This window comes from Hippoglossus stenolepis, chromosome 5 (genome assembly GCF_022539355.2).
Source record: "Hippoglossus stenolepis isolate QCI-W04-F060 chromosome 5, HSTE1.2, whole genome shotgun sequence".
NCBI classification, from domain to species: Eukaryota; Metazoa; Chordata; class Actinopteri; order Pleuronectiformes; family Pleuronectidae; genus Hippoglossus; species Hippoglossus stenolepis.
In genome coordinates this window covers 28,624,558-28,651,020 of record NC_061487.1, presented here as the reverse complement: position 1 = coordinate 28,651,020, position 26,463 = coordinate 28,624,558, and the positions used below count along the sequence as shown (strand labels likewise).

General features: G+C 41.6%; 1 protein-coding gene across 2 annotated transcripts; it reads left to right on the top strand.

The window, feature by feature from the left end:
* Window positions 1–1,097: 1,097 nt before the first annotated feature.
* ambra1b (autophagy/beclin-1 regulator 1b) lies at window positions 1,098–25,567 on the top strand. Of its 2 annotated transcripts, XM_035156277.2 has the most exons (19): window positions 1,098–1,423; window positions 6,284–6,489; window positions 8,001–8,059; window positions 8,491–8,674; window positions 10,627–10,799; window positions 11,076–11,142; window positions 11,742–13,264; window positions 13,435–13,521; window positions 14,886–15,071; window positions 15,707–15,787; window positions 16,777–16,877; window positions 16,953–17,063; window positions 18,146–18,334; window positions 18,446–18,600; window positions 18,889–19,028; window positions 19,651–19,755; window positions 20,630–20,817; window positions 21,307–21,435; window positions 21,966–25,567. In XM_035156277.2, exons 2-19 carry the CDS (start codon window positions 6,358–6,360, stop codon window positions 22,526–22,528), a joined length of 4,173 nt encoding a protein of 1,390 aa, XP_035012168.1. In that variant the 5' UTR covers window positions 1,098–1,423; window positions 6,284–6,357; the 3' UTR covers window positions 22,529–25,567. The 2 variants fall into 2 exon arrangements, with proteins under 2 accessions (XP_035012168.1, XP_035012169.1); XM_035156278.2 differs by lacking the exon at window positions 14,886–15,071.
* Window positions 25,568–26,463: the final 896 nt, after the last annotated feature.

The following is a 26,463-nucleotide window of genomic DNA, read 5'->3' as shown; positions in this document are numbered from 1 at the left end:
AAACCTCAGTTTTGAGTGAAGAACGTTGTTTAGTCCTGTTTATTTGCTGATTTAAAAAAATGTGTACATGCTTTTATATCTTCTCACCTTATAGAGCAGAGCTCCATCCACTGATCCAAAATGCTGCAGCTCCTCCTTACATCAGCTCTGTAGCTGTCTCCTCACAGCTCCTGCTCTGTTTGAATCTTACTGCTCACTTTTAAATGGCCTCGCATCCAAACACCTTCAGACTTATTGACCTGCTCCGTCTCTCGACCACTGAGACCAGTGGACGGATGCTGCTGGTCACTGCAGGTCTTACAGGTGACCCATCAACTCACTGCACATCGATCTCAGACAAACTCAGTCTCCAGCTTCTTTTAAATCCCTCTTTTTATTAAAGCTTGTGGTCATGTGGTTCTTTATTTGGTTTCTAATGTATTACACTGACAAGTCTTACTCCCCAACGGAGGCTGTGTTCCATCTGTGTTTGTTTGATTTGCTGAGAAGTGTATTATGGGTCAGTAGATTTAATTTGTATCTCTTTCTTTAATATTGTGAGATGTTTTCTTATTTTCACTGATTTCTCAGAGGTTTATTCATGATGTAAACAGACGTATATTTCTGATTTGAAGGGACTGTGGAGGCGTGAACTCTTCTGAGTGATGTTCTAGTTCAACGATATATTTCTTTCTAATGTATTGTTTATTTTCTCTGCTCATGTTCCATTGTTTGTTTTGTGCAAAGTACTTTAGAGCATTGTTAGGATATGTTTATCATTATAATTATTATGGTGATTAGTTTGATTTGATCATACAAACCTGTGGTTGTACCCGAGTCACAGATCTTCTTTGCAGTTTCTTTGTTTTCCTCGATAATAAAAACATTTCATTAAAATATCTGGTTAATAACATCAATTATTGACAGGGTTTCTAATCGATGCACGAGTTTCCTCTTGCTGGTGAAATTTATATTATTTCCCAGTTTAAAAAAAAATCTAGAATAAAGTGTTTTAAAATATGATCTTAATTGTGTTGTTCGTCGGGACGTCACAAGGTGACGTCTGTTCTTCTGTTTCGTCAGAGCAGGTTCGATGAGCTCTGATCGGGGATCGGTGGATCGGTGATCTGCTGATCAGCCTGTGGCTAGCTAGCCGCTGGCTACTTGCGCAATAGCAGTTGTCGTCGGGCAGCTAATCAAAGATCAAAGCCGTAGAAACGCTTCCTGTTCTGCTCCTCTCTTCTCTGGATGTTGGTCGCTGGTGTCCGCGGACGTTGTTCCTCAGATTCACCGTCAAACACAGATGTTAGCAGCGGTCACTTCGGTATTTGCAGCGGCCACATTTTCCGTATTTGGCCGAGCTAGCTGATAAGCTAGCCTAGCTGCTGTTAGCCTGTTAGCTCGCCTGTGATGGCCCAGCCAGGGAGCGACAGGATAAAGGAAGGTAGGCCGCACACCCGCTTCTCTTCCCTCCTCTGACACTAGTGTGGTTATAATACAGCTGTTGTAAGGATGAGTCTCTGTGGACGTTCATGTCAGACTCATTCAAACCGTCTAAAGAATCCGGAGCTTGAGTTTTTAATGTCCTCGGTCTGCCGGCTGTATCCGGACAGAGGTAATGTAGCTTCGCGGCTAACGGCTAACATCTCCTCATGAAACTGTAAACAGCTCGTTAACGCTTCTGTTCACACTGAGCTGTAGTTTGTTAGTTTCACTTCACACTGTCACTGTGTGTGAATCTAAACATGTGAATCTAACAGATAAAACTGTTCATCTCGATATAAACATGTGAATCTAACATATAAAACTGTTCATCTCGATATAAACATGTGAATCTAACAGATAAAACTGTTCATCTCGATATAAACATGTGAATCTAACATATAAAACTGTTCATCTCGATATAAACATGTGAATCTAACAGATAAAACTGTTCATCTCGATATAAACATGTGAATCTAACATATAAAACTGTTCATCTCGATATAAACATGTGAATCTAACATATAAAACTGTTCATCTCGATATAAACATGTTAATCTAACATATAAAACTGTTCATCTCGATATAAACATGTTAATCTAACATATAAAACTGTTCATCTCGATATAAACATGTTAATCTAACATATAAAACTGTTCATCTCGATATAAACATGTTAATCTAACATATAAAACTGTTCATCTCGATATAAACATGTTAATCTAACATATAAAACTGTTCATCTCGATATAAACATGTTAATCTAACATATCAAACTGTTCATCTCGATATAAACATGTTAATCTAACAGATAAAACTGTTCATCTCGATATAAACATGTTAATCTAACATATAAAACTGTTCATCTCGATATAAACATGTTAATCTAACATATCAAACTGTTCATCTCGATATAAACATGTTAATCTAACATATCAAACTGTTCGTCTCGATATAAACATGTGAATCTAACATATAAAACTGTTCATCTCGATATAAACATGTTAATCTAACATATCAAACTGTTCGTCTCGATATAAACATGTGAATCTAACATATAAAACTGTTCGTCTCGATATAAACATGTTAATCTAACATAAAACTGTTCGTCTCGATATAAACATGTTAATCTAACATAAAACTGTTCGTCTCGATATAAACATGTTAATCTAACATATAAAACTGTTCATCTCGATATAAACATGTGAATCTAACAGATAAAACTATTCATCTCGATATAAACATGTGAATCTAACATATAAAACTGTTCGTCTCGATATAAACATGTGAATCTAACAGATAAAACTATTCATCTCGATATAAACATGTTAATCTAACATATAAAACTGTTCGTCTCGATATAAACATGTTAATCTAACATATAAAACTGTTCATCTCGATATAAACATGTGAATCTAACAGATAAAACTGTTCATCTCGATATAAACATGTGAATCTAACAGATAAAACTATTCATCTCGATATAAACATGTGAATCTAACATATAAAACTGTTCATCTCGATATAAACATGTTAATCTAACAGATAAAACTGTTCATCTCGATATAAACATGTGAATCTAACAGATAAAACTGTTCATCTCGATATAAACATGTGAATCTAACATATAAAACTGTTCATCTCGATATAAACATGTTAATCTAACATATAAAACTGTTCATCTCGATATAAACATGTGAATCTAACAGATAAAACTGTTCATCTCGATATAAACATGTGAATCTAACATATAAAACTGTTCATCTCGATATAAACATGTTAATCTAACAGATACAACTGTTCATCTCGATATAAACATGTGAATCTAACATATAAAACTGTTCATCTCGATATAAACATGTTAATCTAACAGATAAAACTGTTCATCTCGATATAAACATGTTAATCTAACATATAAAACTGTTCATCTCGATATAAACATGTGAATCTAACATATAAAACTGTTCATCTCGATATAAACATGTGAATCTAACATATAAAACTGTTCATCTCGATATAAACATGTTAATCTAACAGATAAAACTGTTCATCTCGATATAAACATGTGAATCTAACATATAAAACTGTTCATCTCGATATAAACATGTGAATCTAACAGATAAAACTGTTCATCTCGATATAAACATGTTAATCTAACAGATAAAACTGTTCATCTCGATATAAACATGTGAATCTAACAGATAAAACTGTTCATCTCGATATAAACATGTGAATCTAACATATAAAACTGTTCATCTCGATATAAACATGTGAATCTAACAGATAAAACTGTTCATCTCGATATAAACATGTGAATCTAACAGATAAAACTGTTCATCTCGATATAAACATGTGAATCTAACATATAAAACTGTTCATCTCGATATAAACATGTTAATCTAACAGATAAAACTGTTCATCTCGATATAAACATGTTAATCTAACATATAAAACTGTTCATCTCGATATAAACATGTGAATCTAACATATAAAACTGTTCATCTCGATATAAACATGTGAATCTAACATATAAAACTGTTCATCTCGATATAAACATGTGAATCTAACATATAAAACTGTTCATCTCGATATAAACATGTGAATCTAACATATAAAACTGTTCATCTCGATATAAACATGTGAATCTAACAGATAAAACTGTTCATCTCGATATAAACATGTGAATCTAACAGATAAAACTGTTCATCTCGATATAAACATGTGAATCTAACATATAAAACTGTTCATCTCGATATAAACATGTGAATCTAACAGATAAAACTGTTCATCTCGATATAAACATGTGAATCTAACAGATAAAACTGTTCATCTCGATATAAACATGTTAATTTAATAGATAAAACTGTTCATCTCAATATAAACATGTTAATTTAATAGATAAAACTGTTCATCTCGATATAAACATGTGAACTCATATTGTTCAGTCTCTCGACTTGAATCTAACAGATATAACTATATTTTCATATAAACACGTGAACTTATATTGTTTTGACTGTGAATGGCTCAGTCAGTCTCTCTCAGGTATAAATGTGTGTTCAGGGCTGATGTGAACATTTTATTTTGAAGGGATGGATCTATGTGGCTGACTTATTTTGGAGAATCTAGAGACGTTTACATGGACGTCGATAACCAGAAGACAATAATCTGCATAAGACACTGTCCTGATTACCTGAACCTGAATAATTTCATAAGCAATAATCATATTAAGACATGTGAAGTATCAAAATTATCAAAATTGTAAAAACAGCAGCGTCATATGTAAAACTATTTCAGGTTAAAACTGGAATAACGTTACACAATTTGATGATTGATATGGAGCAGTGAACATAATGACCTGAGCCATGTTCAAACTGTAACATGTAAACAGTTATATGAATAGAATATTATTTTAGAACCCATGTAAACATCATAATCAGGTGAAGGTTTTATTCAGAATAAGGTTAATCAGATTGGTGGTGTCCATGGAAACATCGTCAGTCAGATAATCAATAATCAGATGTGGAGTATTCTCACCTCGGTCTCATCATGTCAACATGTTTAAGTCTTAATCACATTATAACGTCCTGTTGGAGTTTCCACAGCATTTTATGAAATTGAAATATGACAGTTAGTTCCAGTGTAAACAAGATGAAATATAAATTTAAGCTCTCGTAAAATTGGAGACAAAACACTCAGAAGGTGAAGGACAGCATCAAGCATGAAAAACTATTTCAGGTTAGTTTTAAATTTATGAGGGAAACATCAAACTTATGACGTACTGGACTTAATGTTGACGTGAATCATAATCAGACTCAATAATATGTAAACAGGAACATGAATGGAATATTAACTCACGTAACACCATAATCAGATTAATATTCAGAATAGAAATAGAATAAATTCAAACAGAATATATGCTGTTTAACATTCCTAAGAACAAGATGCAGCAGTAACACAACAGTGGATCAATAGCAGTGTGTTACTCAGCTTAAGCCACAACACAAAAGTGAATGAAATGATGACGAGCACTTTAATTCATCCACAGCGTAAAACCTCTGTGTCTAAGAGTCCGTTCAACGATGATCAGATTGTATCAGATAGAAGAAAATCTCTCTTCTTAACTGCACTGGAACTCATTTAAATATCAAACTCAACAAACTAACAGGATGTAGATTATATATTATAATATATGTAGATTACAGACTGAATGAACTGGATTCCACAGAAACAACCGTGCTTATTTATTTTGTAACTTTCGCTGATGGTTTTATACGTTCAGATTTTACAGTTTATATCTTTGTTTGTAGTGAAACTCTGACTCTTGTAGGAGAGATGATGAACAAGATGTCGTTTTACACACAATCAAACACAGCACCAGCAAATAAAAACAAAGCGGCTCAATAAAACTAACTGTACATACAAACAGTTAATTCTCATTTATGAGATACTGAAATCTCAAACTACCGACCGATATATCAGTCACATGACCCTGTGGTGTATGTTCGTCATTTAATAATGAACTTCGTGTGGAAGTGATTCTCAAACACACGCCACTGAGTTGAGACTCTTGGGGGAAATAACTGAGAAATGAATTGACGAAGATAATCTTAATTATTTAAAGTGTGATTGTGGTAGAAACAGTCGGAGCTCTCCCTCAGTTCTTCTTTTCCTCTCTGAACATCAATGTCAGATTTATATCATTTCTTGGGACTGTTTTCTCATGTTTTTTTTGTGTTGACTTTATTATTGGATGTGGCTCATGGTTGGGACATTGAGTCCAACTTCCTGTCCTGTACTCTGAACAACTGCTTTGCCCTCTCAGCCTAAACTCTGCATGGCGACGGACTTGCAGCAGTGGGAGTGAGCCGCCAATCAGCAAGGGCCCCCGGTAGCAACATGGCGTCCCTTCAGAAGAACTCGGTCCGGATCTTGTCCAACCGGGAGCGAGGCTCCCAGACCTTCGGCTCGCAGCGTCTCCTGCAGCTACTGGTGGAGGAGAAAGTCCGCTGGATGAAATGGCAGAGTCAGGTACAGAGAACTGGGAATTAAAGTGTTACTACAATAAAAACATTTATTTCCATATGAGATGAATAAAATACTTCAAAAGAAACAACATAGAAAAACTTTTATATGGATGCTTTGGGGGATGTAAAAAATCGAGCTCATTTTAGCCAGTGAAACAAGAAACATTACAGGCATCATAACAGTCAACTGTTGGATTGTATTGGACTTCACAGGTGAACCTAATAAAGTAAACACTGTGTATATTTGCAATTTTGATTAGTGGACGGACAGAAAATTAGTTATGAGAATAATAAAGTAATATAATAATCAAGTTTGACCAAAGTGCTGTACAATAAAATAATAGAATAAGGAGATAAAAACAAATCATAGAATAGTAAAAGCCACCTGATAAGTTTAAGATGAGTTCACAAATCAAACCGTTTGGCATACAAGTTGACTAAACAGGCTAAAAAAAAACAAGTAAATAAATAATAAGACAAGACTCAGTCAAGGGCAGTCAAAAGCCAGAGAGAACAGGTGGGTCTTCAGTCTCGTCTTAAGTCTCAACCTTAAACTGGCGAACGCTGGAGCACCCATAGCTAAGCCTCGCCTTGACCGAGGCCCAGGAGCAGTTAGTCTGATGATCGAGGAGATCTGGGGGTGGAAGGGGGCAGAGAAGCTCAGAAATTTACTGGGGCACCAGGCCATGTAAAGCTTTAAAAACAATTAGAAGAACTCAATCCTCTACCTATTCGGTAGCAAGAGCAGGTGAGATACTGTCCCTCTTTCTAATTCCAGTGAGAGTCTAGCAGCAGCATTCTGCACCAGTTGCAAGGGAGACAGTGATGACTGGCTGGTGCCTAAAGGAGGACATAGCAGTAGTCCAATCGAGAGGCAGTGGGGACGATCTGCAAATCTAAAAAGAGTGGAGTGATTTGAGTTTGGCTATATTTCTGAGATAAAAAAGGCAGCCTTCACAACAGTGTTAATGTTTGTCAAATTCTAAGGCTGGATCAAAGATGAGAAAAATAGTTGCTGCCTGGACATGGAGGTGAGGCACCAGGGGCCCTAAGTGATGGAAGAGGACGGACCCAACAGAACTACTTTGGTCTTACTGGCATTTAGTTGGAGCCACTCATTTGCAATACGTTTTTGAAGTAATTTATGAGAAAACCTGTCAGATATTTCACGCTGTAAACGAACACATGGTTCAGTTTGATCCAAACCCAGACCACCTCTTTTGGTCGGACTAAATTTTGGACTGTTGGTCTGGACCCTGTCTGAGGAACCTTTCACACCTGATATTCAGTTTCAGACTAAACTGGAAGGGCTGAAACAAACAAGGTGTGAAGAAGAGTTTCTTGCGCAGTTCTTAGTTAGTCTAACCCGTCCAGTTGAAGGTTGTCACCTGTGATATTATAGTTCTTCATTTTAAGGGATCATTGTCAAACTTCTTTATTATTAATAATCCTGTGAGGCGGTTTATCTCCTCAAGAAGTTCAATCTGAGAATAGGTGTGTTTGTGTCTCCAACAGAAGGTGGAACTGCCGGACAGCCCTCGCTCTACGTTCCTGCTGGCCTTCAGCCCCGACAGGTGAGGAAATCCTCTGAACTTTTCAGAAGTATCTGTGCATCATTACCCGTGAAAGTGTTTATGTTTACTATAACTACAGAGTTCGCATTCGCAGCTGTTTATTTGCCAGTCTATTAGAAACCACCTCTCTGTTAACTCAACCAGCAAGCTGCTGCTGCTCAGTTGTCTTGTTATAGCCCCAACACCACCACCGCTACAACAGGAAACTGTTCACTGAAATATTGTCCAACTAAAATTGTCAACCGGCTTCTTAATAAATGCAAATCACAGAATTTTTGCATGTTACATTTTGCTCCATGTAGCTGGAAAAGCTAATATTTATTGATGTGAATTTTTGTCCTTGTTTTCCTGCCGGCTGCTCAGTTATTTATCAGTGGTGATGACAGAGAGATTCTTACATGACAGCCCTGTGAACTCTCTGCTTCTTAAAGGACCCTCATGGCTTCCACACATGTCAACCACAACATTTACATAACTGAGGTGAAGACTGGAAAGTGCCTACATTCCTTAGTGGGCCATCGTAGAACCCCCTGGTGTGTGACCTTTCACCCAACAATACCTGGCCTGGTGGCCTCCGGGTGCCTTGATGGCGAAGTCCGCATCTGGGACCTGCATGTGAGTACGACCCTCTGAGGCACTGGATGTGGTTCTGTTGGGACCAGGAAGTGAAGCTCATCTTCTGTGTTTGTGTCGTCAGTAAAAACTGTTTGAGTCGTACAGTCACTGATCCTCTTTATATACAGTCACTGATCGTCTTTATATACAGTCAGTGATCGTCTTTATATACAGTCACTGATCATCTTTATATACAGTCACTGATCGTCTTTATATACAGTCACTGATGGTCTTTATATACAGTCACTGATCCTCTTTATATACAGTCACTGATCATCTTTATATACAGTCACTGATCCTCTTTATATACAGTCACTGATCGTCTTTATATACAGTCACTGATCGTCTTTATATACAGTCACTGATCATCTTTATATACAGTCACTGATCCTCTTTATATACAGTCACTGATCGTCTTTATATACAGTCACTGATCCTCTTTATATACAGTCACTGATCATCTTTATATACAGTCACTGATCGTCTTTATATACAGTCACTGATGGTCTTTATATACAGTCACTGATCATCTTTATATACAGTCACTGATCCTCTTTATATACAGTCACTGATCATCTTTATATACAGTCACTGATCCTCTTTATATACAGTCACTGATCCTCTTTATATACAGTCACTGATCCTCTTTATATACAGTCACTGATGGTCTTTATATACAGTCACTGATCCTCTTTATATACAGTCACTGATCCTCTTTATATACAGTCACTGATCCTCTTTATATACAGTCACTGATCCTCTTTATATACAGTCACTGATGGTCTTTATATACAGTCACTGATGGTCTTTATATACAGTCACTGATCATCTTTATATACAGTCACTGATCCTCTTTATATACAGTCACTGATGGTCTTTATATACAGTCACTGATCATCTTTATATACAGTCACTGATCATCTTTATATACAGTCACTGATCATCTTTATATACAGTCACTGATGGTCTTTATATACAGTCACTGATCCTCTTTATATACAGTCACTGATCCTCTTTATATACAGTCACTGATCATCTTTATATACAGTCACTGATCGTCTTTATATACAGTCACTGATGGTCTTTATATACAGTCACTGATCATCTTTATATACAGTCACTGATGGTCTTTATATACAGTCACTGATCCTCTTTATATACAGTCACTGATCCTCTTTATATACAGTCACTGATCCTCTTTATATGCAGTCACTGATGGTCTTTATATACAGTCACTGATCCTCTTTATATACAGTCACTGATCCTCTTTATATACAGTCACTGATGGTCTTTATATACAGTCACTGATGGTCTTTATATACAGTCACTGATGGTCTTTATATACAGTCACTGATCATCTTTATATACAGTCACTGATCATCTTTATATACAGTCACTGATCGTCTTTATATACAGTCACTGATGGTCTTTATATACAGTCACTGATGGTCTTTATATACAGTCACTGATCATCTTTATATACAGTCACTGATCATCTTTATATACAGTCACTGATGGTCTTTATATACAGTCACTGATGGTCTTTATATACAGTCACTGATCATCTTTATATACAGTCACTGATGGTCTTTATATACAGTCACTGATCGTCTTTATATACAGTCACTGATGGTCTTTATATACAGTCACTGATGGTCTTTATATACAGTCACTGATCCTCTTTATATACAGTCACTGATCATCTTTATATACAGTCACTGATCATCTTTATATACAGTCACTGATCCTCTTTATATACAGACGCTGATCATCTTTATATACATTCTACACTTAATGTTGTTCAGGTTTTTCTCTGTTTGATTTATCTTCACTTTTAGTGTAGAAATAATTTGAGTGTGTACAATGAAGGTTTGAGTTGTGAGTAGAGGATATATACGAGTTGTTGTCGTACCTGCTCAGGTTACTGATGGGAGCCTGTGTTCTTTCTGCAGGGCGGCAGTGAGAGTTGGTTCACAGAGAGTAATGTTGCCATCGCCTCTCTGGCCTTCCACCCGACCGCTCAGCTCCTCCTGATCGCCACCAACAACGAGCTCCACTTCTGGGACTGGAGCCGGCCAGAGCCCTTCGCCGTCGTCAAGACGGGCAGCGAGACAGAGAGAGTTCGGTGGGTTTAGCTGTCTGACTGCTCACTGTGGTGATGGACAGGGCTTCCTTCCTTCATTCCAAAATAAGAAGAACACAACTCAACGGACAGAATTAAAATATTTCTCTGAGTGAAAAATATACAACTTGGTCCTCCAGCTGGTTCCATGTGGTTTTCAAGGTTTTCTCTTCAAAGCTCTGGAGAGAACCTGCTCACGTTCAGTTACTGATTCTGGTGATAAATGATGTCACTGTAAAACCATCATCACATCTTTGTGTGTTTCTTGTGTAATTTCAGGCTGGTGAGGTTTGACCCCCTGGGTCACAACCTGCTGACAGCGATAGTGAATCCGTCCAATCAGCAGGTAAGAAGTCTGGACTGTGCTGAGACAGTTTTATAAGAATGATTGATTTCATAATCAATCATTCTTATAAAACTCATTCTTGGAAAATGAATCTTACTCTACAGTGCTGTTCCTACACTGGCTCATATATAGTTGCTGGTTGCCTGAATATATTATATACAGTATATAATTATATAATATAATTAAAAATACATTAATAAACGACTCAATATGCCATTAAATGCATTAAAGTAATATTGAAATAAATGCAGGCATTGATTAACTTGATGTAAATTGCTATTTTCATTTTAATTTACTATTTTTTTATTCTGCTTTTATTTTAAGGCTCTCCAATTTAATATTTAAAAAATTCAATTTGTTTTTAAATGTATTCCCTTTATCACTCTTCACTTTTATTCATTTATTTTAGTTTTGTGGTTGATTGATTGATTGTGGTTGATTGAAAGTAGATAAATGCAAAACAGAAGCAAATAAAAGAGAAATATAAATGTATTAGGATTTTCAAAATTAATGAATGGCTGCATTAATTTTTACATTTTTCATATACTTCATGTCATATTGATTTATTTGTTTATATGAGTGGTTTATTTCTCTTTCAGAATGAGGAGGACTCAGAGGTTCCCATGGACAGTGTTGAGATGCCTCACTTCCGTCAGCGCTCCTTCCTGCCGACCCAACCGGTTCGCCGCACGCCGATACTCCACAACTTCCTCCACATCTTGTCGTCTCGCTCCCCTGGGGCTCAGGTGGGAGGCGAGCAGCCGCGCCCTCTCAGTGACAATGGGAGCAATGTTGGAGAATCTCCCCCCTTGCCTCTGCCCCAGTTCCCCAGCCCTGAACGCGGGCCACCTTTCCCTGGCTGCACTCAGCACCTGGGCATGGTTTGTCTGTGTAGTCGCTGCTCAGTCAATCGGAACCCTTCCCTACCTGCCAACGGGTCCTCCATGACCCCCTCTGATCCCCGGATATCATCTGACGCCCCCCAGCCTCCCCCTGCTTCCACTTTCTCTTCGGCCCGCACGGAGCCCAGACAGCCCACTGAACGACCCTCAGCCTTTACCTCAGTCTACTACAGCGCCGGCACTTCTCTTAATCCCACTGCACCGAGCAGCATAGAGCCGCACTCCAGCTCCAGACCGGGACCTGACTGGACACGCAACCTCCTCAGCATGAGGGAGGGAGGGGTTGGTCCAGGTATGCTGCCTCCAAGAACCTCTTCGTCCTCCATCAGCCTTCTGTCAGTGCTCCGTCAGCAGGACGGTTCCTCTCACTCCCCTGTATACACGTCTGCCACTGAGGGACGGGGTTTCCCCCAACAAGGAGAGCCAGGGGCCCGAGATGCTGCTGGTACAAGCAGCGGTCACCACCCTTTCTGGGACGGCTCTCGCAGCAACACAGCCTCTTTCCGTAACGTGCTGCAGTGCAACTTGAGCCGCTACTTCATGGAGTTTGACCGTATGCAGGACCTGGAGCCTCCATTAGGGGGCAGCATGACAGATGGAAGCCAGGAGCCGAGCCAAGAGCTGCTGAATAATAACATGGACCCAGACAGAGCAGGGCCTTCCTCATCTTCATCCTCCTCCACCCCTACCATCATCCACTACCAGCCTCCTCTTCCCCCTCCCCCTGCTTCCCACAGCCTGGACAACGTTACTCCCCCGGCCTCCCGCGGCCATCTGAACCGCTGCCGGGCCTGCCACAACCTACTGACCTTCAACCATGACTCTCAGCGCTGGGAGCGCACCAATCAGGCCTCCTCCACCTCTGCCTCGTCTCTGGAGCCCTCCTCTTCCTCCTCTTCCTTCCCTGCCTCTTCAGCCCCATGGCATCCTGAGGAGAGCAGGAGGACACTAGAAGCCCAAACCCAAGAGAGGAGGGCACCTCCGGAGCCCAACGAGCATCCGCCTCCCCCTGGAGGTGGAGGAGCAGGAACAGTGGCCTTCCCGATAGCCCCATCTTCCAGCCAGACTGGAGAGCAGACGGTGGGACTGGTGTACAACCAAGACACAGCACAGTGGGAGAGGGTTTACCGGCAGGCTGCTGCTGGACGATCGGCAGAGCCACCGGAGGCCTTAAGCCAAGAAATGCCTGTTGACCCCCCAGATGAGGACTCCCTGAGGAGGTACAGTCTGCATGTCATCACTTAGATAATGGATAAAAAATTCAATATCTGTTTGATATGTAGAAATTTACATCATTGCATTTAGTCATGGTTTTATCAATCATCAGCTGCTTTTACCTCAAATGGTAAGTTAAGTATTCAGTACTTTTTACATTTTTTCTTTCATACAGGCGACTTTTGGAATCATCTCTGTTATCGTTGTCTCGCTATGACATGTCAGGATCAAGAGACCACCCTATTTACCCCGATCCAGCAAGGTACGCTCACACTTCATTTACCCCCGATCCAGCAAGGTACGCTCACACTTCATTTACCCCCGATCCAGCCAGGTACACTTGAGCTTCATTTGTCTTCATCCAGCCAGGTACACTCACATTTCATTTAGCTCGATCCAGCCAGGTACAGTCACACTTAATTTACCCCGATTCAGCCAGGTACGCTAATGCTTTATTAATCCCAACCCAGCCAGGTACGCTCCCACTTCATTTAGCTCGATCCAGCCAGGTACACTCACACTTCATTTACCCCCGATCCAGCCAGGTACGCTCACATTCATTTAGCTCGATCCAGCCAGGTACGCTCACATTCATTTAGCTCGATCCAGCCAGGTACGCTCACACTCATTTAGCTCGATCCAGCCAGGTACGCTCACACTCATTTAGCTCGATCCAGCCAGGTACGCTCACATCAATTTAGCTCGATCCAGCCAGGTACGCTCACATTCATTAAGCTCGATCCAGCCAGGTACGCTAACACTCATTTAGCTCGATCCAGCCAGGTACGCTCACACTCATTTAGCTCGATCCAGCCAGGTACGCTCACACTCATTTAGCTTGATCCAGCCAGGTACGCTCACACTTCATTTACCCCGATCCAGCCAGGTACGCTCACACTTCATTTACCCCGATCCAGCCGGGTACGCTCACACTTCATTTACCCCGATCCAGCCGGGTACGCTCACACTTCATTTACCCCGATCCAGCCGGGTACGCTCACACTTCATTTACCCCGATCCAGCCGGGTACGCTCACACTTCATTTACCCCGATCCAGCCAGCTACGCTCGCACTCATTTAGCTCGATCTAGCCAGGAACACTCACATTCATTAAGCTCGATCCAACCAGCTACGCTCACACTCATTTACCCCGATCCAGCCGGGTACGCTCACACTTCATTTACCCCGATCCAGCCAGGTACGCTCACATTCATTAAGCTCGATCCAGCCAGCTACGCTCACACTCATTTAGTTCGATCTAGCCAGGAACGCTAACACTCATTTAGCTCGATCTAGCCAGGTACACTCATGCTTCATTTAAGTGAGCTTAAAGTTTCCTCTCAAATGAATGCGAGCTGCTCACACGTCTCAGTGGATTAAAGAGGCACTTCCTGTGCAGGGACAGAAGGTCAGAAGTCAGGTGTAGAGAGGATGCTACAAATCAGATTGAGATTTTTCTTTTCATGACAACCAGGAGATTTGAAACCAGTGTCACACTGACGTCAGGAAACAGTTTCTAAGTCACGTGGTGTCAGACTACTGACAACACTTTTCGAGCCGGTCACTGCTACTCTTCATGTTTGCTGTTGAAAGAATGGGCCTGAAGTTATCGTCTGTTCTGACCAGACTTTCTCCAGCTGCTTACTACGCCCAGAGGATGATCCAGTATCTCTCCAGACGAGACAGTATTCGCCAGCGCTCGCTTCGTTACCAGCAGAACCGCCTGCGGGCCATGTCGTCCTCTTCAGAAAGCCCTGCCAGCAACCCTTCCAGCTCCATGGACAACAGTGACATGGACTTTGAGGAGCTGGAGTAGGTTTCACTGTGGATCTTTTCTCTATTGTTTCATCTCTTTTTAATGACTCGAGTCTGAGGAAAAAGAAGGAAAAAGTGTTTTCACAGCACAAACTTCAGCAAAGTGATGTTCTATCATCACATCAGCTCAGTGTCATGCTGTAGTGGTTTTGTTTTACAGAAACAATGATTGAAACATTATGCAGTCAGGATAAACTCATGTTAAAACACAGCTTCATCATCATGAGACGGAGCAGAGGCCGTTTATCAGTGCTGCACTGCACAAGAGCCAATCAGATTTGAGTGGTCAATATGAATATTCAGTGATTGGCTCCTGTTTATTTTCCTTCAGAGTATAACGAGAACAAATGCTTTTGAATGAATTGTGTCAAGTCAAAAAGTGACAGCGACAGTCCAGACAGTTGTCAACTGTTTCCTGGATGTTGGAATGAGCTGCTGTTAGAGACGAGCACAGTTTCTGTGTCTGACTTGTTTTCTGTTGAATATTGTGGTGAATATTTTATGTAAATTTTAATTGTTTTTATTTTCAGCAGAACCAGTATTCTGTTTCCTTTGTTTGAAAAGTGTTTTCTGAGCCTGTAACATGTATAGTTTGTTAATGTTGGTCTGTCTAACCATTTTCTTTTTTCCAGTGATAATGGAGACAGAGCGAGACACAGGACGCCACGTAATGCGAGGATGTCTGCACCTTCGCTTGGTCGCTTTGTTCCTAGGTGAGTCCGCTCGAAGGTCTGATCTGAACTCTAAACTCTTCTTCTGCAGAACCTGTTCTCTGGTTTTTACTAGTCTCCCAATCCTGAGTTTAAAGATGAAGAAAGACCTGAATTTATATTTAGTCCTGATGAACAAGTTTGAAGCTGCTTCAGACTGAGCTCCTCAGTTCTCTGGATCTTCTCTGGAGGATCAGACTCAGTTTGTCTTCCTCCCCCTGAGCTCCTGTATAAAGTCTAGATCCAGGAGCAGTGTGAACAGCAGAGGATCCTCCACTGATTCACTGAGTGTGGGGGGGGGGGAGCTTCTAACACGGGACACAAATCTCTCTGGTGAAGAAGTGCTGACACACACGATGAAGACACAGACGAAGATGTGAAGAGAGTTTGTGGTGATCAGAGCTGACGGCGTGTCAGGTGATGTAAACATGATCACATGACCTCTGCAGCAGAGGTAACACGTCACTTCCTGTCTCTGTCTGCTGCACCCGGCTGCCCCCCCTCTCACCTGAACCATGAGGAGGATCTGATGCTGTTGTGAAACACAGATGGTGATGTCTGAAAACGGCTTTAATTTGAGATGATTCAGATCTTTCATCAAGGATCTGGAGTATCCCTCAGATTCTTGTTCACTCTAATGCTACTGTTGCATCATACACTGATCTTATTTTCTGTATGTTTTAATGAGTTACACCTGCTGCCCACCAGAGGATTTCCAATCTAAACAGATTTTTGATTTTAGACTTTAACACAGAATTCATTCAGTATGGAGGTAGTGGGGGTGCATATGCACGCGCATGAACATACATCGCTGTCACGTACAAAAGAATCCACGTGACACGTGCGTAAACAGGGCACGGTAACGGATTTGCTTAACCAAAGTAAGCAAATGTTTAATCGCACACAGAGTGAATGGGAAGCAAGGGTTCACTTATTGATTTCAGCTCAGGTTTGGATTTATATCAGTTCTGTTTGTCCCGGTTCTGCTGTAGGCGTTTCCTCCTCCCTGAGTATCTGCCCTATGCTGGGATCTTCCACGAGAGAGGGCAGCCTGGTCTGGCCACACACTCCTCCGTCAACAGAGTGCTCGCAGGTAAACACAACAGCTGCCAGACAAACGGAGGAAATGTGCAAATCTGAAGTTGAGCTGACCCTGTTGTTTTCTCAGGAGCATCGATCGGTGACGGACAGTCTGCGGTCGCCAGCAACATCGCAAACACCACCTACCGTCTGCAGTGGTGGGACTTCACCAAGTTTGACCTGCCTGAGATCAGCAACGGTACGATGACGCTCACCTGAGTCTGATATCACTGAGCTGTGTTCAGTGGGTGTTGAACAGTCTATCAATGATGTGAGGGTTGTTAATGAGGAAGGCTTTATTTTATTATGTGTGCCTATGCATGCAATGCATTGGCCATATATTACTATTCTGCATACTTATTATTTGACTTCGGCAAAGTCTTGTGATTCTCACGGTATCTTTATATCACATATAGGACTTTTTGAGGGAGAAGCAGTTGTTCCAGGACTGCGAGAGAGCGAGAGCGGTCTCTCGCTCTCTCGCTCACACATTTTCCGTCTTTACGGTAGTGAATCCTGGCAGTGCTCAGTTCACTTCTCTCACTGAACCATAGACTGTATATAAAAGAATTGAACCAGAGAAAGTTGGAACAAAGAGGGAAGTTAACCAGTTTGGTTGTTAATGTTTGTTGACATTGTTTTTATGTGAAATGTAGTTATATATTAAGGAAAGGGGGAAACTCAAACTTCATCTTTTTATAAATTTTTCCTAAAATTAAGCACTTTATTTTAAGATGCCTTTTTCAAAAGCCATTATTTTACTTGGAATGAGAAAAGAATATTTATTTTATTATGATTTATTTTGTTGTTATAGCTTAATGTAGATTGATATATTCCTTTTACTTTAATGGACCAAGCTCTTTCAAAAAATTTATTTTGGAGAGTTATGGAATTGTAAAAGGCAGATAGCACTAAAGACTGAGCTATTTTTTGCTGTGGAAAATTGTTTTTGTCAGATTTGTTTGTATTTAAGAGAAGATTATTAAATACATATAAATGACAAGTTTTTAAAATTAAATTCATAATTATATTAATCAAGTAGTAAAAGATTAATCGAAGAAATTATCGTTAGATTAATCGATAAAAAAATATATGATAGGTTCAGCCCTAATATACAGACCATGAGTGACTGTATATAAAGACATGTCTGTACTTCCTCCAGAAATGAAGCCAAACTATCTCACAAACGAACGCTGCCATCTTGTGGTGATGACTGGGGTTAGAGAGCTGAAGAGTGAAATACTGAAGACGTGCGTTTGTGTCTTATTTTCTCTTGACCAGCCTCCGTGAACGTTTTGGTGCCAAACTGTAAGATCTACAACGATGCGAGTTGTGACATCTCAGCAGACGGTCAGCTGCTGGCCGTCTTCATTCCCAGCAGTCAGCGGGGTTTTCCAGACGAGGGCATCCTGGCCATTTACTCTCTGGCTCCACACAACCTGGGAGAGATGCTCTACACCAAGAGGTTTGGTAAGTGTCCCTCTCAAGTTCAGCTCTCGTCCTGTGAGTGTTCACATAGAGTTCGAAATGTGTAATTTGATATTTTACTCAAAAGATTATTTCTTAACACCCCCCCACCAGGTCCTAATGCCATCTCTGTCAGTCTGTCTCCAATGGGCTGCTATGTGATGGTGGGTCTGGCCTCTCGCAGGATCCTGCTACATCCTACCACCGACCACATGGTGGCGCAAGTCTTCCGCCTGCAACAGCCACACGGAGGAGAGACTTCTATCAGGGTGAGATGGTACACACACACACACACACACACACACACACACACACACACACACACACACACACACACACACACACACATTATTATTGTGTTTATTTTTTAACCTGCCTGTTTCCCTCTGATTATTGTCCAGTTGTAATATTTTGGCGATAACATTATTCAAACATAGCAGTAAGGATGAAGCTTCAGTTTTATATCTGTCAAACACTTTGAGTTTGTTTTTATATTTACACTTTTCACAGTAACTGTTGTTGAACACGCATGTGCTGAACCTGCCGCTGTGTTTCAGATGGTCTTCAACGTAGTTTATCCCATGGCTCCAGACCAGAGGCGCCATGTTAGCATCAACTCCGCTCGCTGGCTGCCGGATCCTGGGATGGGTCTGGCTTATGGAACAAATAAGGGAGACCTGGTGATCTGTCGCCCAGTGTGAGTGTCCACCAGCGTCAGGATGGAAACCAGAAACCGTTAATCCTTCATGCTACTGCAGGGAGACGAGTTTCACTTCACACTGATAATTCATTTACAGACTGTAAATATAGTTGGACGACATAGGTCATAAACCCCACCTCCACCATGTTAGCAGATGGGACATGGACCAAAGTAAAAACAATATAACTATATTTTTTTCTCATAGACTATGGATACCTTTTGTCTTTCCAGGGTTATTCTCTTAATTCTGAGTCTGTTGTTCCTTCATACCTGTTGTACTCGACGTAGGTTTGAAATCTCATTCATTATGGTCTTAAGGTCGGACACTGAACTTGTTGAAACCTGCAGAAACCTTTGAGACAAAGAGTGAAGTGTAAGCCTTAACTTTGTTAAATCCTCCTTGCTTGTTGGTTTTCCCTCTGAGCTTCCTCCTCCACAGCGAGAAGTCACCTGATGTGATTATCTTAATGCTCAGTCTGAACAGGAAGAACATTAATTGTGAGCTCAATAAATGAGTTTAATGAGGTCATGGTCCAAGTGATTCCACGAAGAAATCCCTCCTCTGCTTTTAAGACTTCCTGAATGGAAGTGAATTAACGAGTGGAACGTGTGTGTTTAGGTTCTATCGCAGCGATGGTGAGGGCCCTGGAGATTCGAGCAGTGAACCTTTATTCTCTGTCAACAACAGTGGAACGAGCAGAACCCGAGGTTCTGACAGACCAGGGTGAGAACAGGACGAATTACACACTTTTTCATGTTTCAGTTGTTTTGTCAAAATAAAAAGTTTTATTTTGAACATCACACCTTGCTGAAACCCGACTACTGAACTGAATAAACTAAAAAGACTGTTGTTGTATAGGTAGTTAATAGTTGTGAAAGATTTCACGATCGATCATGTTAACTCACTTTATTTACGATGTGTCAGAACTTCATCTCATGCAGCGCTCTGTGTTTCCTGCTGGTGTTAAAGGTGCAGTGCCAAACTTAAACAAAATATATATGTTTTTGTCGTTTTTAAACTCACTGTGATCTGACACTTGTACATAAGGCAGATCAATTTGGAAAAATCTGTCTCTCTGGCTCCATCTACAGGTCGCAATGCAATTTGGAAGAATCTTTCTATGGTTACTATCATGCACTGAGGGGAGGGGAGGGGCTTCAGAGATCTTCAGCAGAAATTGAGGGCGGGGCCTGGAAGTGTAATCTGATCTAACTCCCTAACGCAGCTTTTATAATTACTACTCGTGAAGAACGGCGTTGTGGTTTCATCGGGCACCATCATCACATCACTACAGACACGTTGTGTAAAACATATTCTGAAGAATCTGTGGCTCCGCTGTGTTACTACGGTTACGCCTGTCACACTCTAAATCAGAGACTAAACCATCACGCCCACATTCTCTTCCTGATTGGTTCTTATCAGTGCGGACTCATCCTTCTGATTCATCACGCAACTAAACATGGATGAGAAATTATAAGCATTTATTGACCTTGTTGTGTGTTGGCATCTTTTGTGCAGTTACATTTTTTATTTTATGAAGCTACGACTGGTGACGTGCGCAGGAGGAGAGCTTCTAATTGGTTTTCTCTGTTTTCAGGCCTAATCGTTCTGGCTGGAGGTTGGACAGAGACATGGGACTGATGAACGCGATTGGTCTTCAGCCGCGACATCCCACGCCGTCAGTGACATCACAAGGAACCCAGACGCCAATCGTCCAGTTGCAGAACGCCGAGACACAAACGGAGAGGGAACTATCAGAGCCCAGCGTCTCCCAGCCACCACCTAGTACTTACATAACACTGGCACCCTCTCATATTTAATGATATTGCTATATTAATCTTCCAGTCGTTGATGCAAACTGCTGCGGTCACTGTATGAAAAGAAGAAACAAGGATTCTTCCTGTGAAATCGTTGAAAAGTTCTAACATGAACTGTCGTGACCTGAACTGCATCGTTTCTTATTTCTCCCTGTTTCACCCACAACAACAACAACCTCAGTAAACTGCAGCGACAGCAAACGACCTGGGTCACAAACTACAATTAAGTTCTCCTCCGGCACAGATCTGAGTCAGTGACACATGATTTCCAACAGTTTGTGGTGGTGGAAAACAGAAAGAATAAACTTCTTGAGCCAAAAAAAGTTGATTACTCTGACAAAATGAATCTGCTAAATTTGTATCCTTTTAAATCACTTTTACATATGACAAAATATGTGACTGACTCTGGTTTATCGTGCAAGATAATTTATCCTTGAAATTCTCCTCGTCTCTTCAGATGTCTCAGCAGAGACTCCATCCACAAGTAGAGCGTCTCAGCAGCAGCAGGAGGCGTCTCAGAGCAGCAGCGCTCCAGACGGCGTCCAGACTGAAGCGTCATCCGAGGCCAACACGTCCACAGCTGCTGGTACGTCCCAGTTTGACTCTGAGAAACGGTTACTACTTGAAAACAACTTTGGTTCATCTGTCTTGTCAAAGTCTTGATTTTATTTCATGATATTTATGTTTTTAATGGAAGTAAATATTGAAGACGAGGCTTGCATCTACTCAGGCTGGAATAAAGATCAGTGACATTCTGACAGGTTCTCGTCGTCTGGAGACTCGTTTCTCACTTTTCTCTGGTTCAACCTGATTACGTCTCAGCTGCAGCTCAGCTTGGTCCTTCCCCTGATGACAGTTAATCCGTTTTTTTCTCCTCTGTTCGGCTGTCGTCTCCAGATACTCCAACACAAGTTGTTTTCAATATTTAGTTTGATTATTTGTAAACTGATGAAGTCTTTGCTTCGTCCCGCAGCTCAGTCCAACCTCAGAGGAAAGTTTAGACACAACAAATTGTGACGGGTTGTGCAGATGTGTCATGAAAGGACAGATGTTTGTGTGCTTCTTGTGTGAGTTCTGTGAGTTAAGTCCTGAAGTGTCTTGCTCTCGTCGTTGCAGATTCCCCAGAGTTCGGTTCAGGTGAAGACGCTCTGGCTCGAATCCGCCGGCTGATCGCAGAGGGTGGTATGACGGCAGTGGTCCAGCGGGAGCAGAGCACCACCATGGCTTCCATGGGTGGCTTTGGAAACAATATCATTGTCAGCCATCGCATCCACCGCGGCTCCCAGACAGGCATCGGGGCCTCCAGACCTCCAGCCGAGCTCACCATTACGGCCCCTTCCTCCTCCTCCTCCTCCTCCTCAGGACCTCTCCTCATCACACAGAACCAGTCTTACCTTCCTCCCCAAGCCTCCACCCCATCTGAACAACTCGCTCCCACGTGGGGCTCCCAGGTGCTGTCGGGCCCCCAGCCCTCCGGCCTCTCTCTGGCCGTAGACATGGACGACGTGTTTGACGGAGGACGAGCGGACGACAACTCCCTGCCGGGTCCCTCCTCTTCCTCGCTGCTGCTGTCTTCCCCTTCTTCCTCCTCCTCCTCCTCATCCTCTCACAGCCCCCTGCCCACCGGCGGCGGGGTGTGTGGCCCCAATAGTTACCCCGGTGACCCGTACAGCAGGTAGTTCTCCTATTGGCCAAGAGAAGCAGAGCGTTGGCTGATGTGTTTTGTTAAGGGCGCTCCTCAAAGCCTTATCTCACAAAGAAATGGGTGCTGCTTCGACTCTGCACAGGGTCTCCCGCCTGAAAAAGAAGGGACACAAGAACCCCACCTCACCCCGAAACCCGCCATGGCGTTGGCGTGCACTTAGAAAAACTGGACTGAAGCTGAACTGCGACCATTCCTCATCAGAAAGGGCTCCTACTTGAACGGAGGCCAGTTAGCGCGGATCTCCTCTCTGCTCGTTTGTTTAAGGTTCAGCGTATTGGGAGAAAAGGTTCCTGTGTCAAAGTGCCATGTCGGGGGATCTTTCTTACACACATTTACTCCGATGTGCTGCATAGTAGTATAAATAATGCGTGATTGAAGTGTTAACAGTGAACTCAGCACTACTTTATCTTGAAGCCTGTTTTGTACCGTGTGTATTCATGACGTGTCGGAGGCGGGACTCTGCTCCTCGAGGACGTCACTGATCAATCACACAACCCATCAATCATCAATGACTGACACCTGAGACTCAGTGACCTGAAGCTGCTGAACATCTGTTCAACGACGCTGCAGTTTATCATTTACATAGGTTGTTTTTTCAAAAGGCTGAGGAGGAGAAGGAACACCCCCCCACCCCCACCCCCCACCCACCTTAATACCCACCACCCAACTTAAATGCACTATGGTGTGTTTGTGTGTGTGTGTCAGTGTCAGTACTTTTCACACATCTTTTAAAACTTTTTAAATTTAACTTTTTGTTTCTGGAACTCGTAACCACCAATAACTTAATTAGTCCTGGCTCCTGATTGTCTGTCATGTCTTTACCGTAGACTGTAAATAATGATGACGACAATTCTTCACTTCCTCCAGAAATGAAGCTCGGGGTGGAGCCGTGGAATCGTGGTCCCACCCATACACGCTCTCAACCAATCAGGAGTCAGTGTCAGCTGTCAGTCATGACGTCTCAGCTTGTTTTTATATCATCAAATAACTAACTAAAACCAAACTGATCAGAAACACTTAGATTTGTTTTTGTTTGGTCAATGTCCGATCTGCTAACATGGGGGAGGAGGTTTAAGATCTATGCTGCAGCATGCCACCAGGGGGCGGTCTAGATGATTTGGCTTCACCTTTTGGAGCTGTCATGTCGTCCATCTGTACTTGCAGTATGTGATGATTTCGAGGTTGGGTTATATCGCCACCTGTTGGTTTGATGTGTTCTCTGTCGCTCTTCACAGCTCATTTTTAATGTGGACAGAATCATTTTTGAGAACAAAGTAAAAAAAACATTGTTTGAATAAACACCAGTGTACGTGTGAAAGCTGATGTGAACGTAATGTTTCACAGATTTGTTCCAGGCAGCCGTTGGTTTCGTTCTTTTCTTCTCAGCATGAGATTTAAACTGATTTATTTAAATAGTAGAAATATATAAAAACCACGATGAAGTTTGTGAAGTGATTCTCATCGGACCAGCGGCTGCCTGGGCCAATAGGGAACAGCTTCTGTGATGATGTCCTTTTGGTCAACAAATCAAACGTCACATGTTTGATTCCTTATGTTCACGTGTGTCTGGTGAAAACATGAAGCTACGGAGGATCTGATCTGTTTTGTTACAGCAGCCAATGACGTTGAATGTGCGTCACGCCCCCAGTCGACGGTAACAAACTGTAGAAATACTGATATCAGTTTAATAACGAGATAAACCAGAGAACTTGAATTTAAATATCCTCCCACTCACATAAAGTTTCAGATAAAAACACAAACAGCTGTTTTTAACAAACAAGAGGAAGTGGGGACTATTTTAGCAGCGGATTGATCTGCATGTGCTTGTGTAGTGAGTGAGAATAGATGTGTGTGTCTGTGCATGCAAGTGTGTGTGTGTGTGTGTGTGTGCGCGCAGGCAGGAGACACGTGTACTATCCCTCAGCGGTCGTCGTCCACCACAGGAAACTTCATCTGTAACCTGAAGTGTCAGAACATCGCCTGTTCCTCGGTTCTACATTCTGCCGCTGAGTTTTAGAACCACAACATTGGTTTGGAACGTTACTGAGAAGGTGACGGCGTCACGTCATTGTTTTTACGCTCAGTTGTCTCATTCATTTTCTGAAGACGAGGTCGTCTGAGACTGACTCCACATCAGCTCGGGACAGCCATGATGTCACTTCCTGTATTGGCTCATCAGCAAGTTAGTTATTAACTGTCTTAAACCAGAGTGTGGTCTTTCAGTTTGAGATCCGTACGTTCAGATGTTCAGAAGCTCTCACTCTAAAACCTTCGCTCACACTCAGACAGACACTCGCACATCTTGTTGCTTCACTTGTCAACACAACACCTGAACATTTTATTGGTTTTGGATTAAAACACGTCTGAACTTCCCTCGAACTGAAAGTTCGTCCTCTGGAGCAAACAAAAACTCAACTTGGTTTTAATCTGCTGTTCCACTGTGGCCTTATGGGAAATGATAAAGGTCAAACATGGCTGCTCTGCTGATTCCTGGTGAAATGTTACAATTTACTGAACGTTACTGAAAATATTTCATCGACCCTCACACAGTTTTTAACTTTCTGCCGGTGAACAGGCCTCCGCCCCTCCCTCCCCTAACCCCGCCCCTCTGCATGCAGAAAACCAACTTGAATTTAATCAACTCAACTTTTCCTCTTCAGCCTGAGAGACTGTACAGACGCTCTTTTTTACTTTGTATTCTTACTCCACGTCACACAGCGCAGTGTAGATGCTGATGTGCTGCTCGTTTCAGTTGTGTATGGGGGGGCGGGGGGGACATATGAAGAGGAGGGACAGCTCTGATTGGAGCAGAGACACTGGGATTCAAGGGGTCGTTTACGTGAGATTTTTTTATTGAACATTTATTTCCTGCAGGTGAGTCCAGGTGAGATCACAGATCTCGTTTCCAGGGCGACCTGCGTAGGACGCGGCTGCATGTGACGAGCAGGTGACACAGAAACAGCTGATCTGAATGATCCTGAATTTACTTGATCAATGAACCTTTTAAAAACAACCTGTGGTCTTTTCTCTGTGTTTCAGCTCTTGTCTCAGTTTCTTCACTAAACCGTTCTGGATAAAAATCATGTGTATGAAAAAAATCATCTGGTTCACTTTGGTTTTAAAATCTTCAAACATCAGAACTTAAATCAAACAGTGATGTAAGAACACTCAGGTCGTCATTTAAATTCTAAACTAATAAACAATTCATCAGGGAAATCAGGAGTTTTAGTTCTTTGTTCATCGTTTAGTCTTGAAACTGAAGAGATTTAACTTCTGAAGATTCAGTTCGATGATTAGAGCCACGGACAAAACCGAAATGTCCACATCTGACAGTTGTCTCCGCGGCGACAGCTCGTGGTCAGAGCCTTTGTTTCATCGTCTCCGTCCATCTTCTCGTGAACATGATCTCAGCCCCTTAAGGGAATTTCTTCACATTTTAATTCAAAAATGACCTGATTAGAATTTTGTGGTTGAAGGTCAAAGGTCAGTGTGACAAAAACGTATGTCGACTGAACCTGCTCTGATTGGTGGAGCCGAACAACCACCGGGAGGTAAAAGGGGTTCAACAAGAAAGAATCATTTATTTCTATACAGAGATTTTAATTATCAGCCACAATGTTTTAACAGTCTGAGGTAGACTCACGTCAAGCTATCGAATGTTTTATTCTCCTGTAGAAGCCACGAGTCTGAGATCAGAAAAGTTTTATTCACCATTTATCACAACGGCAAAAATCATGGCCACAATCAGATCGTTCAGTTTTACTACACTTCACATAATACGAAACCCGTCATAAAAACACAAGAGACCAACTACAATATATATATATATATAAATATAAAACTCACTTTGTATTTTACACACCTGAACACCTGAGTGTTATATAACACGAGTCGTTTTCAGACCTGAGC